At 49.0% G+C, this 14,582-nt stretch overlaps 1 protein-coding gene across 1 annotated transcript in view; it reads right to left on the bottom strand.

Annotated features, from left to right (window-relative positions):
- LBP (lipopolysaccharide binding protein) overlaps positions 1-11,124 on the bottom strand; it is a 29,332-nt gene extending 18,208 nt beyond the window's left edge. Inside the window, 5 exon segments of the mRNA NM_001128435.1 lie at positions 2,588-2,651; positions 3,865-4,020; positions 6,747-6,875; positions 8,147-8,261; positions 10,964-11,124. Coding sequence (NP_001121907.1) covers positions 2,588-2,651; positions 3,865-4,020; positions 6,747-6,875; positions 8,147-8,261; positions 10,964-11,087 — 588 coding nt within the window. The 5' untranslated portion in view covers positions 11,088-11,124.
- Positions 11,125-14,582: the final 3,458 nt, after the last annotated feature.

The following is a 14,582-nucleotide window of genomic DNA, read 5'->3' as shown; positions in this document are numbered from 1 at the left end:
GTCAAACCACCCCAGGGAGTTCCCATTGTGGCTCAGTGGGTTAAGAACTGAGGATGCTATTCCTGAGATGTGGGTTTGATCCCTGGCCTTACTCAATGGCTTAAGGATCTGGCATCATCGCAAGCTGCAGTGTAGGTCACAGACATGGCTGGGATCCAATGTTGCAGTGGCTGTGGTGTAGTCTGGCAGCTGCAGCTCCAATTCAACCCCTAGCCCTGAGAACTTCCATAGGCCTCAGGGGCAGCCCTAAAAAAAGAAAAAAAAATCCTTGAGGTCCTGAGCCTGGATGTCCCACCCCCAAGGGGACCCGAGTGATTGGGGAGCAGGTGCCTTCAGTGATCTCCCAAGGAGGCAGGTTAGGATAATGGTTAAAGGTGAAGTAGTGAGTCTGAAAACCTGGGTTCAGATCCTGCTGGGTCTCTCCTGGCTGTGTGACTTTTGCAGAATCTCCGCTTTTGAGTGCTCATCTCAGGAGACAGTGACAAGGCCAAGTGCTTCTTGAGGTGAGAGGTTATGAGACCATGAGGGGGTATGTGGCCCAGGGAGCAAGCACTCAGTCCGTACTCATTATTCTTAGCCCTGCTGCTCAGAAATCGCATCCCTCCCTGAGTGGGAATAGGAAGAGCCTGGCGCCCAGCTCTTTTTTTTTTTTTTTTGATGAGATTACAGTTCACCATCCACATTAGCCACATTTCAACACACACACACACACACACACACACACTCATAGTGTTGCATTGTACAGATGTACTCCTCCTGCCTCCCTCCATCCCCCCGCCCCCGGGGCATTTATTTTCCCTCTGTTGTGGTCGGTCAGTCATGCTGAAACCCATGTTTGACCATGAGAGCGTTTGCCCCACGCAGCCATTTGTTTTCTTTGGACTTTGTCTCGTCTATGCAGAGATAGGTTTTCATTTGTTCTACGCAGAGATACACAGAGATAGGTTTTCTTTCTTTCTTTCCTTCTTCCTTCCTTCCTTCCGTCCTTCCTTCCTTCCCTCTTTCTTTCTTTTTTTGCTTTTTAGGGCAAATTTATTATTTTATTAAAACTTATTATTATTATTTGTCTTTTCATCTTTTCTAGGGCCGCACCCGAGGCATATGGAGGTTCCCAGGCTAGGGGTCGAATCAGAGCTACAACTGCCAGCCTACATCACAGCAACGCGGGATCTGAGCTGCGTGTGCAACCTACACCACAGCTCACGGCAATGCCGGATCCTTAACCCACTGAGCAAGGCCAGGGATCGAACTCGAAACCTCATAGACACTGGTTGGATTTGTTTCCTCTGTGCCACAACAGGAACTCTGAACCTAGCCTCTTGTCCATAAGGTGACCACAGGGCAAGTTACCCCACCCTCAGAGCTTCCTCTGCCAGATGTGGGAAACAGCACCTGCTTCAAAGGCTGCGGATAAGATTCAATGCACTGCCCATGTGAAGTGCTTAGCACATTATTCCTGCCCAAACCACGGGCCCAGTAAAGAGCTGCCATTAATACTATATGTAGGAAGAGCTATACAATGATACATTCTGTACAACACTAATTATATTTAAATGTATCAGAATAACAATTATCATGGTAATGTATTACCATGCTATTATTACATTATACTTAATTGGATTATTATATTATAGTTAATTGGAATATGTTACTATTCTTATATAATATTGTTATTAGTCATTCCTGTTTCCATCAACAGGGGAGTATAAATCCTCACCACTGAAGAATATGATGTCCCACTCAGATGGGTGTGGCCACATGGCAACTAGGTGCTTGAGAGGGAGGCTAGCATACTTCCTAAACTCACCTAGACCCCAGGACCCCAGAACAAGACAAGACAAGGATCAGAATGCAGCTGCCCCATCCAAGCTGTGGGGTCTGCCTGCTATTCTCACTTCAACCACAAGGAGGCACTCAAGACCAAACCAGGTGTGGGACCAAGAGAGGGGAGTGCGTGTGTGTTTCCCCATTTCCTCCTTCATTACTTTCTCCCTTCCCCAGCACAGTCACTGCTACAAAGCTTCAAGTTCATGCTACCCCAGAAATGGGATGTGGGGGTAAAAATGAAAGAGTGGGAAAATGGGAAATTAGCATGAAACTTGTGTTAGCCAGAGACTCCAAAATTTGAAGATTTCACATAACTTCTTTTAATGGGAAAAAGTGACGCTCTGCTGCCCCCATACAAAGCAGGCACTTCTGAGAACGCTCAGTAGGAATCAGAGCCCCCCTCTGTTTCTCATGCCCCCTACGGTTTCCTGCTTGGCATCGGTAGGCACCTCGGTGTTGATTTCCTTTGTGGCCTTTGTGGATGCAGGGCAGGGGTGGGCAGTGAACGAGACCAAGACGAGGGAGGGGCAGGGATCTCGGTTTGGCTCCTGCTCTTCTACTCTTGGCCAAGCATCTAAGCTTTTTCTGTGGAACTAGACAGACGCGGAGTCCAGAGACCTACGTGTTGCCCCCAGCCTTGCCCCACACCAGCTCCATGACCTTGGTTTGTTCTCTCTGGGCCAGCCAAGGCCAGAGGTCAGGAGGACTTGTGCCAAGCCCTTGAGTGGCCTGGTGACGCCAGCCACTGGGACATTCTTACCTTGCTCTCCAATGTTCTTCGGAACCTGGACTCGATCTGGTTGTGGAAGAGATTCAGCAGCCAGCTGGGGAGAGAGGCACAGTGAGGCACAGCTTTCTGCCACTGAATACAGGGACAGTGAGTGGGGCAGCAGAGGGGCCCGTCCCTGAGGGAGCCCTCCCCACCCCCATGCTGGTCCCCTGCTGTGTCCCAAAAGCCTGGATGGGATAAAAATGAGAGTCCCTGCGAGTTCCTGTTGTGGCTCAGTGAGTTACAAACACTACTAGTATCCATGAGGATACAGGTTCGATCCCTGGCCTCACTCAGTGGGTTAAGGATCTAGCGTTGCTGTGGCTGTGGTGCAGGCTGACAGCTGCAGCTCCGATTTGACCCCCAGCCCTGGAACTTCCATATGCCACAGGTGCGGCCCTAAAACGCAAAAAAAAAGATTAAGAATAGAAATTTCAAAAATTAGGAGTTCCCGTCGTGGCGCAGAGGTTAACGAATCCGACTAGGAACCATGAGGTTGCGGGTTCGATCCCTGCGCTTGCTCAATGGGTTAAGGATCTGGCATTGCCGTGAGCTGTGGTGTAGGTTGCAGTCGCGGCTCGGATCCCGCGTTGCTGTGGCTCTGGCATAGGCCGGTGGCTACAGCTCCGATTCAACCCCTAGACTGGGAACCTCCATATGCTGCGGGAGCGGCCTAAGAAATAGCAAAAAAGACAAAAAGACAAAAAAGAAAAAAAAAAGGAAAGAAAGATTTTTTTTAATTTCAAAAATTAAAAAAACAAAACAAAACAGAGAAAGAGGAAAGAAAGAAAGAAAGAAAAAAAGAAAGAAAATGCAGAGAGTTCCCAGCATGCCCACTGATTCCATGCATCTGGTGTTCCAGCCCAGCTGCGCCCCAAATTCAGGAGCAGTGGGGGAATCCACATTTTTCTAACTAAGGAAAACTGAGGCTCCAGGAGACTTACACAGGGGTTTGTATATTTTTCACAAATTCTCCTTTGGCCAAAAACTTGTGTGTCCGGCAGTAGCCAGATCACACTTGACCAATGGTAATCCCCTGAAGTTCTTTTTTTTTTTTTTTTTTTTTTGGTGGAAATGGCACACCAATACTCTGAGCTTCAATCTGCTTCTGTTAATCTCAGCAGTTCCCTCAAAAAAATTAACTCCAAGGGAAAGTGCTCTGCCCAAGCCTGCACCCTCCTGCTCATCAGAGAGGCCAGGCCTTGGGCTGGATGTGCCTCTGGCTGCAGCCAGAGGTCCAAGTGGCTAGTGTCCCAGTGGTGACCTACCTCAGATCTCCCGACATGTGTGTCTCCACGTCGTCGATGTGGCTGCTGCAGCTGGAGACGGCGACCGTTGGCCTCCCGGAGGACTCACTGCCCAGGAGAAGATTGACTGAAATGGTGATGCCTTTAACCTTCACGTCAAAGGAGCCGTCTAGTTTCCTGGAGGAGCGAAAAGAGGCAATAATCGATTCCTAGACTAGGGTTGGCCACCATTTGAGGGGAAAATATAAATCTCGAGTCTTCCCCGCAAATAAGGGGAGCTGGAGTCAAAATTTAATTGTAAAAGTTATTACTAATATTTATTACAAAGCAAAGATTTATTACAAGTAGGACCGTAAAAGGTCAAGAGAAAAGCTTGGATCCAGTTCTTTATGATCAGGGATGGGCAAAGGACTTTTTAGACTGGATCCAAGTCTCAGAAGCCCTAAAAAAAAAAAAAAAAAAAAAAAAATGGCCAATAAACTTGCCAGCATAGGAAATTAAAATGTAATGAACAATAACAGCCAAAAAATGCCATATGCAGTTTTTAAAAGAATTGCATCTTGAGCCAGCCAAAGAGCTAATTTCCTTAACGCGTGAGCTAATATATGAGTTAATTTCCTTAATATACAATTTCAAGGCCTATACACAGTAATAAGGAAAGGACAAAAGGAATCAGAGATCAAACATATGAGCAGGAAGTTTGGCTGAAGTAAGCACGGGAGAAGTTATTAAAAATGGGAGTAGCAAAATAATGCCAATTTTCACCTATCACATTGACAAAAAGATGAGACGTTTACGTGCCCAGGGCTTGGGATGATATGGGAAAACCAAACACTAGCGGGGAGGGCACATCTGGACCACATGCTGGTGGGATCTGTCCTGATTTTAACCACATATCTTTGGCCCAGTAATTTTAGTCCTAAGTCTTTCCTCTGTGGCTCATCCTGTAGAAATATGCATGTGGGGCAGCTCGCCGAAGCGTCATGGGCACCAGCAAGAAGTGAGGAAAGAACCTCAACTGTCAACTAGTTGAGACAGGCTCAATAAATTGCGGGCACTTACGCTATGCAGGCTTTAAAGAGAACGAGGCCCTGGGAGTTCCTGTCATGGCACAGTGGAAACGAATCCGACTAGGAACCATGAGGTTGCGGGTTCGATCCCTGACCTTGCTCAGTGGGTTAAGGATCCGGCGTTGCGGTGAGCTGTGGTGTAGGTCACAGACGCGGCTTGGATCTGGTGTTGCTGTGGCTCTGGTGTAGGCCGGCAGCTACAGCTCCAATTGGACCCCTCGCCTGGGAATCTCCACATGCCACAGGTGCAGCCCTAAAAAGACGAAAAGACAAAAACAAAACAAAACAAAAAACAAAATAAAAAGAATGAGGCCCAACGTGGTCTAGCTATCTAGTGAAATATTACTCATTCATAAAAAGGACTGAAGTACTGATACAAGCTCTAGTGTGGATAGACCTCGAAAATATGCTACACGGAGTTCCTGTTGTGGCTCAACGGTTAACGAATCCAGCTAGCATCCATAAGGATGGGGGTTTGATCCCTGGCCTTGCTCAGTGGGTTAAGGATCTGGCGTTGCTGTGAGCTGTGGTGCAGGTCGCAGACATGATTCAGATCCCTCATTGCTGTGGCTGCGGTGTAGGCCGGCAGCTATAGCTCTGATTCGATCCCTAGCCTTGGAACCTCCATGTGCTGTGGGTGCGGGCCTAAAAAGGAAAAAAAAGAAAAAAAAAGAGCTGAAAATCATTTTAATACTATATGATTATCATTTCAACATGCAATCAATACACACATTTTTAGTGAAACTTCTTACGATCTTTTTGGTACTAAATCTTCAAATCTGGAGTTTCACACTTACAACAGATCTCAGTTTGTACCAGTGACTTTTCACGTACCCAGTAAAGACACGTAACTGGAGGCTACTGTGTTGAACAGCGTGGGTCTAAAGTGTGTAAGTATGGTCAGGTCACCTGCACATAACCTTCTGTTATGGGCTCCAAATTCCTATGTTGACAACCTCACCTCCTAGTACTCAAAATGTGACCATATTTGAGACAGAGCCTTTAAAGAAGCAACTCAGTTAAAATGAGGCTGTTGGGGTGGGTCTGAGTCCAGTCTGCCTGGTGTCCTAAGAAGAGGAGACCTGGATGCACAGAGAAACAGCAGGGGTGCAGGCTGACAGAGGGGTGACCATGTGAGGACATGGGGACAGAGGGGCCCTCTGCAAGCCCAGGAGAGAAGACTCAGAAGAACCTAAACCTGCCGACACCTTGATCTTGGAATTCCAGCCTCCAGAAATACGAGAAGGTACATTTCTGTTGTTTGCGCCCCCACGACTGTGACATTACATTGCGGCAGCTCAAGGAGACTAACCCACCTTCTGTCTAAGGACCTGGGAGGTCAGAGAAAAGTTCCAAGTGCTAGAGAGTTTGTGCCCCTGGGAGCCACCCTTGACCAATGGCCAGCAGGAGGTTGGGGTAACTCAGAGGTGTTCTCTGTCTACACTGTCCCCAGAGGGGTTAAACTTCATTGGCTGTCAAGCCAACTTCCTTCTTTCTCGCCTCATTTCCACTTACCCCTTGGTTGTGCCCTTAGATCACTTACCAGGTAAAGTCCTTGCACTTGAATTCTCACCTTGGAGTCTGCTATGGGGAAGGCAAACCAAGAAGACACACTACTGTCTCATTTAGCTCAACCACAGCCCCGCCAGGGAAGCATGAGAGGGAAGGAGGCTCATCTGAGTGCCAGGACTTGGACCCTGGTCTTCCTCGGGGTTTAGGCTCCTTCTGTCCCCTGTGTGGCCTTTTGATGAGTTAGAAACATCTTGGATCCAAGAAGGATGGAATGAAAGTCAAGGTCAAGGGCCTGAGGACCCGGGAGCAGAGTCAACTTACAGTATCCCCTTGCGCACTTTCCACTTGCCCTTGACCCTGATGGAGGAGTCGGAGATGGCCAAATACAGGCCCTGGCTGGGGAGAGGCGTCAGAGTGGAGCCGAGCAGCTCACAGCTGTGGATGTCCAGGCTGGGGAGAGAGACCCGCGGAAGGACGTGGCATCAGCATCAAGGTGAAGGCGGTTCCAGCCTCAGCAGGGGTCTTGCTCTCACCCCCACCCCATGGGGACCAGGCCTGCAGAGCCTGCTTCAGGCAGACAGGTGGTTCCCCACTTCCCTGCTGTGCGCCCTTCGCTGGCCACGTGTCCATGTCAAGCGCTTTAGTGCATTATATCAGTCTCTGCCTCACTAGAGGGGGTCAGCTCTGTTCAGGGCTCTTCCCCTTTATTTCCTTTTCAGGGCAGCACCTGTGGCATGTGGAAGTTCCTAGGTTGGGGGTCGAATGGGAGCTGCAACTGCTGGCCTAGGTCACAGCCACAGCAACGCCAAATCCAAGTCGCATATACGATCTATGACACAGCCTACGGCACTGACAGATCCTTAACCCACTGAGCGAGGCCAGGGATCGAACCTGCATCCTCATAGAGAAAAATGTCAGGTCCATAACCTGCTGAGCCACTACAGGAACTCCTGATGTCTTTTTTTTTTTTTTTTAAGCATCAGCTGCTCAGGTGGAAATATCCTTTGAAGACTCAACTCAAATGACATCACCTCTGGAAAGCCTTGGTTGATTCCTCCAGATGTGCCAACCTCAGGTCTAATAGATGGGCTACTATGTTTAAGGTTTAAGGTTTACTTAAAAGAAAAGTTTAAGATCTATCTTCCCATTCAGACTACATCCAGCAGCTGGGCCAGAACCTGGGTTATCACTCCAAATATATAGCAAGTTATCCCCATTTTACAGATGGGGAAACTGAGGCTCAAGTCACATGGCAGGTTAGGTCTTCATTAATTAATGTGTTGAAGGGAAGTTCCCATTATGGCTCAGAGGGTTAAGAACCCAGCTAGTATCCATGAGGATGCGGGTTCCATCCCTGGCCTTGCTCAGTGGGCTAAAGATTTGGCATTGCCTCTAGCTCTGGTGTAGGTTGCAAAATGCAGCTTGGATCCAGTGTTGCCGTGGCTGTGGCATAGGCTGGCAGCTGCAGCTCCAATTCAACCCCTAGCCTGGGAATGCCATATGCCACAGGTGCAGCCCTAAAAAGAAGAAAAAGAAAAATTTGTCATAGGAACGAATGAAGGGGCCTGAGTTCCTCCCAGAACTTCCCTCTGAATGCTGCAAGGAACACCCCGCTCTGTCCCAGAGCAATCCTGACCCCATCCTGGGGCTCCCCTCCCTTGTTCTCCTGTCCCTCCAACCTCTGCCCAGCCACCTGAGGGCCCAGCCGAAGGGAGCCTCACCTGTGGAACTCATAGTGCCCTCGGCCCATGTATTTGATCTTGAAGTCCCCATTGAAGTCGGGGAGTGTGACTTTGTGCAGCTTACTCTGCAGAGTCGCCACCCCCTCTCTGGCCACTGTGGACAGGAAAACGCTGAGAGTCAGCCTGGTCCGCCTGCCTCCCTCCCCTCTAAACTTTTCAGCGGCTCCCACCCACCCTGGGGAAAGGGGCTGACTTCCTCATTAGCAGAAATTCCAATTCCAGATTACTGAGCCTCTGCGAGCACCAAGCAGCATGAGAAACCCTCAGAAGCATCGCTGTACATTTTTTTTCGGGGGGGGGGTAGTTTTTGGTGCCCATTTTATGGCTGAGGAAACAGTGTGTCTTTTTCAGCAGCTCCCCGAGGCAGGAGTACTATGTGCTTGGGTGGGTGACCCTCTTTCCTGTCCTTCATGGCATCTAGCCTGGGTAGAGCACCTGTAAGGACTTTAGGGCTAGGATCCTGGCCTTGGCATCTTTCTAGCTGGGGGACCTTGAGCGAGTCCTTGACCTTGGTATTCTCCATTTGTCAAGTATCAGTGATAACAATGCTTTCCTCTCTGGGGTGGCATGAGGAGTATAAGAGATCGTTGCAAAGCAAAAAAGGGACTGTCACGATAAAAAGCACCTCACACACATCAGGTACTCAGGAAGTGCCCAAAACAGCAAAGCACGGTTTATATTATTAAAACCACAGAAAGGGTTAAAAGGTTCAGCCCCAGAGGACTGATTAAATAAACGTGGTGCATTGACACAGTGGAAAGGAACAAAAGGCAAATTTTGCCTGGTCTAGGGTTTCAATATAAACAGCATTTACTATTGTTTATTCTGAGATATGAGAGATCCAGGATTCTGCCCTCAGGGAGACTGTGCACACAGATGACCAGAGCTCCCCCAGACTCCACCTCTTACCAGTGTGCTGTCTTCCCTTGAGCAAGGCGCAAGCGGTCTCTTTGCCAGAATGCTAGCCTTTGTCCCTCACTAACTTCCACTTATCTTTCTACCTCACCTCCTTCAAGAAGCCTTCCCTGATTTTTCTTTCTCTCTGTCCTCGGCCAGTCTGGGCTTCCAACAACCCTACCTGAAGGAAAGTTATTATCCCATTAAACAGACAAGGCAGTTGAGGCTCCACAGAGGTGAGGAGCAGCCCACCATGAATTACTGTGGGGATCGGTTTATAAATACCCCGGATTCCTTGTCCTTTGGACAGATTAATTGAGGCTTTAAGTTTTAGCATCATTAAAAAAATATTACAAATGAGGAGTTCTCATTGTGGCGCAGTGGAAAAGAATCCGACTAGGAACCATGGGGTTGCAGGTTCGATCCCTGGCCTCATTCAGTGGGTTAAAGATCCGGCCTTGTGGTGAGCTGTGGTGTAGGTTGCAGACGCGGCTCAGATCTGGTGTTGCTGTGCCTGTGGCTGTGGCCAGCAGCTCTAGTTCTGATTGGACCCCTAGCCTGGGAACCTCCATATGCTGCAGGTGAGGCCCTAAAAAGAAAGAAAAATATATATTACAAGTGAATCTATATACAAAAGAGAAATAGACTCGCAGGCAGAAAATGAACTTATGGTTACCAATGGGGAGAGGGAGGGGAAGGGACAAATTAGGAGTATGGCATTAACAGATACCAACTACATATGTAAAAGAGATAAGCAACAAGGATTTGCTGTATAGCACAGGGAATTATATTCAGTACCATGTAATAATTATAATGGAATATAATCTGCTAAAAAAACACCCTGAATCTCTATGCTGTACATCTGAAACTACCATAATATTGTAAAGCAACTACATTTCAATAAAAAGTAAAAAATATGGAGTTCCCTGGTGGTCTAGAGGTTGTTTTCACTGCTGTGGCTCAGGTTCAATCCCTGGCCTGGGAACTTCCACATGCCGTAGTATATAGTCCTGCTTTTTCTTGGTCTTTAAAATTAAGGTATAATTGACATAGGGGTATAACCTAAAGGGCACTAATCTTAAAGGTATTGCGAGGGAATTTTTTACACTTTAATGCACCTGAGCAGCCACCGCTCAGAGCAGGATGCAGCCCATTCGCCCAGCACCCCTGCAGGGTCCCTGTGCCCCTTCCGAGCAGCCGCCACCACCTGACATCTAGTTTTATTTATTTATTTATTAGTTAGTGTGTTTGTTTATTATGTATGCATGTGTTTTCTGGGCTGTGTGTGCAGCATATGGAATTTCCTGGGCTAGGGGTCTAATCGGAGCTGTAGCTGTCGGCCTACCCCGCAGCAACCGAACCGCGTCTGCGACCTACACAACTCACGCCAACGACAGATCCTTAACCCACTGGGCGAGGCCAGGGATGGAACCCACATTTTCATGGATACTAGTCAGGTCCTTAACCCACTGAGCCACCATGGGAACTCCTGACATCTGGTTTTAAGGCATATGTTTTCAAACTTGAGCAAGAATTTTCCAGCAGAGCTGTTCCCGGCACGGGGCGGTAGCTGGTTTAGTGACACATCCCTGCTGGCCACCTTCCCTTTCCTACCTCCCGTGGCCAGCCACCTACCGGGTTTTCTGGGATCATCTCCCAAATCAACTGCCTGCACCCAAATCTTTATCCAAATCTTGGCAAGTGGGGAGCCCAGCTAAGAGGAGTTACATGCCCCAGTAGCCCAGTTGTCGGGTGATGAGGCCAGATCCCGAGCCAGGGCCATCTGACCAGGAAGGCTTCACTGCCCCAAGGGAGAAGGTGCCCTCTCTGTCCCTGTCCCCGGAGCAGTCTGGGGCCAAGCGGGTCAGCCACGTCCAGCTGACAGCCACGGCTCCTTACCGTACTCCAAGCCCTTGTTGGTGATCCTGGCAACCAGGCCGGGGTTGGCCCCCAGGCTCCCCAGGATGGACGTGAGCAGAATTCCCAGCAGTAGGGAGGGCAGGGCCCCAGCCGAGGCCCCCATCATGGATTCCCAGAGAGCTGGGTCAGGTCCGATGCAGCCACAGGCTGGGCCCAGCTCCCTTAAGTAGCTGAGGCCTGAGGGCTTGGCGGCTCCTGAGTGGGGCGGGTTCCCGGGATCAGGAAAGGGAGGCCCAGTGACTGGAACCTGCTTGCGACACTGTGGGAGGACACAGGTCAAACTTAAAAGCCGTTGTTGCCACGGCAGGTGAAAGCGTGTGTTGGCCTGGGTCCAGGTGACATTCTGGACCCCAAGTTCACGGCCGGGAAAGCCTGGTTTTCCAGACAGGGAAGCTCAGGCTCAGCAAGGTCACGTCAGGCCCTCAAGCTCACACACCCAGCAGGTGGCAGAGCTGCCAGTCAAAGCCAGCTAAGTTATACTCTTGTTAAAAAGAAATTCTCCCCTCCACCCCCTCCCCATCCCTTCTGGGAAAACGGTTTTCTCAAGACTTATTAGTGGTAAAATTTTCTGGAAGGCAACTGTTTCCTTAAACACCTGCGTGCCCGATGACCCAGCAGTTCTACTTTTGGAACTTGATTCTAAGGACATAATTTTCTTTTTTTTAAATCTTTTATAGGGCCTCACCTGCAGCTTATGGAGGTTCCCAGGCTAGGGGTCTAATCGGAGTTGTACCCTTCGGCCTACACCAGAGCTACAGCAACGCAGGATACGAGATGCATCTGTGATCTATACCACAGCTCACAGCAACGCCAGATCCTTAACCCACTGAGCAAGGTCAGGGATCGAACCCGCAACCTCATGGTTCCTAGTCAGATTCATTAACCACTGAGCCACGACAGGAACTCTGTAAGGACATAATTAAGTCACAGTGGAAATACGTCACTGTGGTAAGACGCCCTTTGCTGCTCTGTGTGACATTGGCAAAGTGGGAGTGGGACCCAGCCTAAGGCGTTCAACAAAATGGCACTGGTTACATTAACTGTGATACAGTTAAAGCAAGGCTGCAGAAATAAATACATTTCTTTCTTTCTTTTTTTAAGACATTTTATTTTAGGGAGTTCCTGTGGTGGCTCAGTGGTAACAAACCTGACTGCTATCCATGAGGACACAGATTTGATCCTTGGCCTTGGTCAGTGGGTTAAGGATCCAGTGTTGCCAGTGAGCTGTGGTGTAGGCCACAGACATGGCTCAGATCCTGCATTGCTGTGGCTGTGGTGCAGGCCAGCAGCTACAGTTCCAATTTGACCCCCATCCTGGGAACTTCCTTATGCCATGGGTGCAGCCCTAAAAAGACCCCCCCCCAAAAAAGAGACTTTTTATTTTGTTTTATTTTGCTTTCTTTTTTGGCTGCCCCAAAGCATATTGAATTCCAGGGCCAAGGATCAGATGCAAGCCACGGCTGTGACCTATGTTGCAGCTGCAGCAACCCAGATCCTTAACCCACTGCTGAGCCGGAGATCGAATCTGTGTCCCAGTGCTCCAGAGATGCTGCCATTCCTACTGCGCTACATCAGGAACTCCTAAATATATATATATGTATTTTTATCTTTTTGTCTTTTTAGGGCCACACCCACCACATATGGAGGTTCCCAGGCTAGGGGTCCTGCCACAGCAACGCAGGGTCTGAGCCTCATCTGCGACCTACACCACAGCTCACGGCAATGTCATATCCTTAACCCACTGAGCGAGGCCAGGAATCGAACCTATGTCCTCATGGATACTAGTCAGATTAATTTCTGCTGAGCCATGATGGGAACTCCCTTAAATATATTTCTTAATACAGAAAGATGCTCAAAGGTGGTCTGTTTCCAATGGCACCGTAGAATGAGGTTCTATTTTTTATTCTAGTTCCAGGTTTGCCAACCTAGAGAATTTGTAGCAAGGAGTTATGAAGGGTTATCTCTGATTGAATGGATAGGATGTGGGTGATTTAAACTTTTTTTTTTTTTGGTCTTTCTTGGGCCACACCCACTGCATATGGAGGTTCCCATGTCAAATTGGAGCTGTAGCCGCCAGCCTACACCACAGCAGTGCCAGATCTGAGCCGTGTCTGCAACCTACACCACAGCTCACAGCAACCCCGGATCCTTACCCACTGAGCGAAGCCAGGGACTGAACCTGCATCCTCGTGGTTGCTAGTTCGATTCATTTCCTCTGAGCCATGATGGGAACATCTAAATTTTTTTTATTTTGTCGGAATTTCAAATTTTTATTTTATTGGGGATGTATCATATTTGTAGTAAGTAAAGATAACCAAGTTTTATTTTGGAAACTACAGTTTATAATAGGGATTATGTTTGTTTGTTTGTTTTTCAGGGCCGCACCTGCAGCATATGGAAGTTCCCAGTCTAGGGGTCAAATCAGAGCTGTGGCTGCTTGGCATACACCACAGCTACAGCAACGCCAGATGCAAGCCACATCTGTGACCTACATGTGGCAGCTTGTGGCAACACCGGATGCTTGACCCATTGAGCGAGGCCAGGGATAGAACCTGTATCCTCTTGGATACTAGTCAGGTTCTTAACCTGCTGAGCTGCAATGGGAACTCCAGGGATTGTGCTAAATTCGTAGGAATGTCTCCCCTCCCAAGGAATCCTTCTATTTGTGAGTTTTACTCTCCTCCACCTCCAGGAAGCCCTCCCTGATCACCCCTGTGTTTCCCTGGATTAGAGAATGGTCCTCCTCTGAGGTTCCAGAATCCTCTGCGCTTTCTCTATCATAGCCTTAACTCTCTGCTTTCCTGTAATTGCGGTCTTTTGAAAATATGTCCACAACTTCTTTTGCCCTCCATTTGAAACTGGTTGGGCCTTTCTTTGTGACTGCCTCAACAACTTGACTGTGGCAGGAGTGACAGTTTCTTCCCAGGGGATCATAAAAGGCATTGGAATTGGGGTTGAGGTCAGAACTTCCCACACTGAGCGCAGGGAACCCCACTTCGGGGGCCTCTCCGCACCCTGTTGATCTAGTCCAGCAGGCTGAGGTTGTCAAAGTCCTCTGCCCCTCCACCCAAGCAGCCTGGGTGCTCCTGAGGGCAGGGCTGAGCCTTGCAAATCCTAGGACCCTTCCAGCATTGGATGGGAAGGGGCAGAAAACCAGTATTTATAGGGTCCCTACTATGTGACAGGTACTGTGCTGGTTATGTCACTCGCCTCCCCTGGGCCCTGCAGGAGCCCTTCATGGCGAATATTTCAGCCTCATTTTGAGATGAAAATATTGAGGCTCAGAGGGGTGAAGCAATTAAGCCACAGTCACCCAGCAGGGATTTGAACCTGGATCTGTGGGAAGCCCTTCCAAAGCCATGGACAGGGAAGGCTTCTCCAAGGTAACTGCTGAGCTGAGACCTTCAGGATGAGGAGGAGCCAGCCTTTGAAAGAGCAAAGAGCAAGGACGGAGGCCTGGCAGCAGCGAGCTTGGGGGTGCCTGCTCCCTGGATCCAGTCTGTGGGATGGGGAGGGGTGCTGGGCAGGGAAAGCAGGGTTCCGACCTGGCTCAGCTGCTGCCTGGCCGTGCGACCCTCAGCAAAAACTCTTGGTTCTT

This window comes from Sus scrofa, chromosome 17, assembly GCF_054392235.1.
Source record: "Sus scrofa isolate SSC_HxYL_T2T_F1_AM1 chromosome 17, Sscrofa_HxYL_maternal_Yorkshire_Landrace_v2.0, whole genome shotgun sequence".
In the NCBI taxonomy this organism is placed as follows: Eukaryota; Metazoa; Chordata; class Mammalia; order Artiodactyla; family Suidae; genus Sus; species Sus scrofa.
Note: the sequence above shows the minus strand (reverse complement) of the source record. Positions and strands in the feature narration are given on the sequence as shown.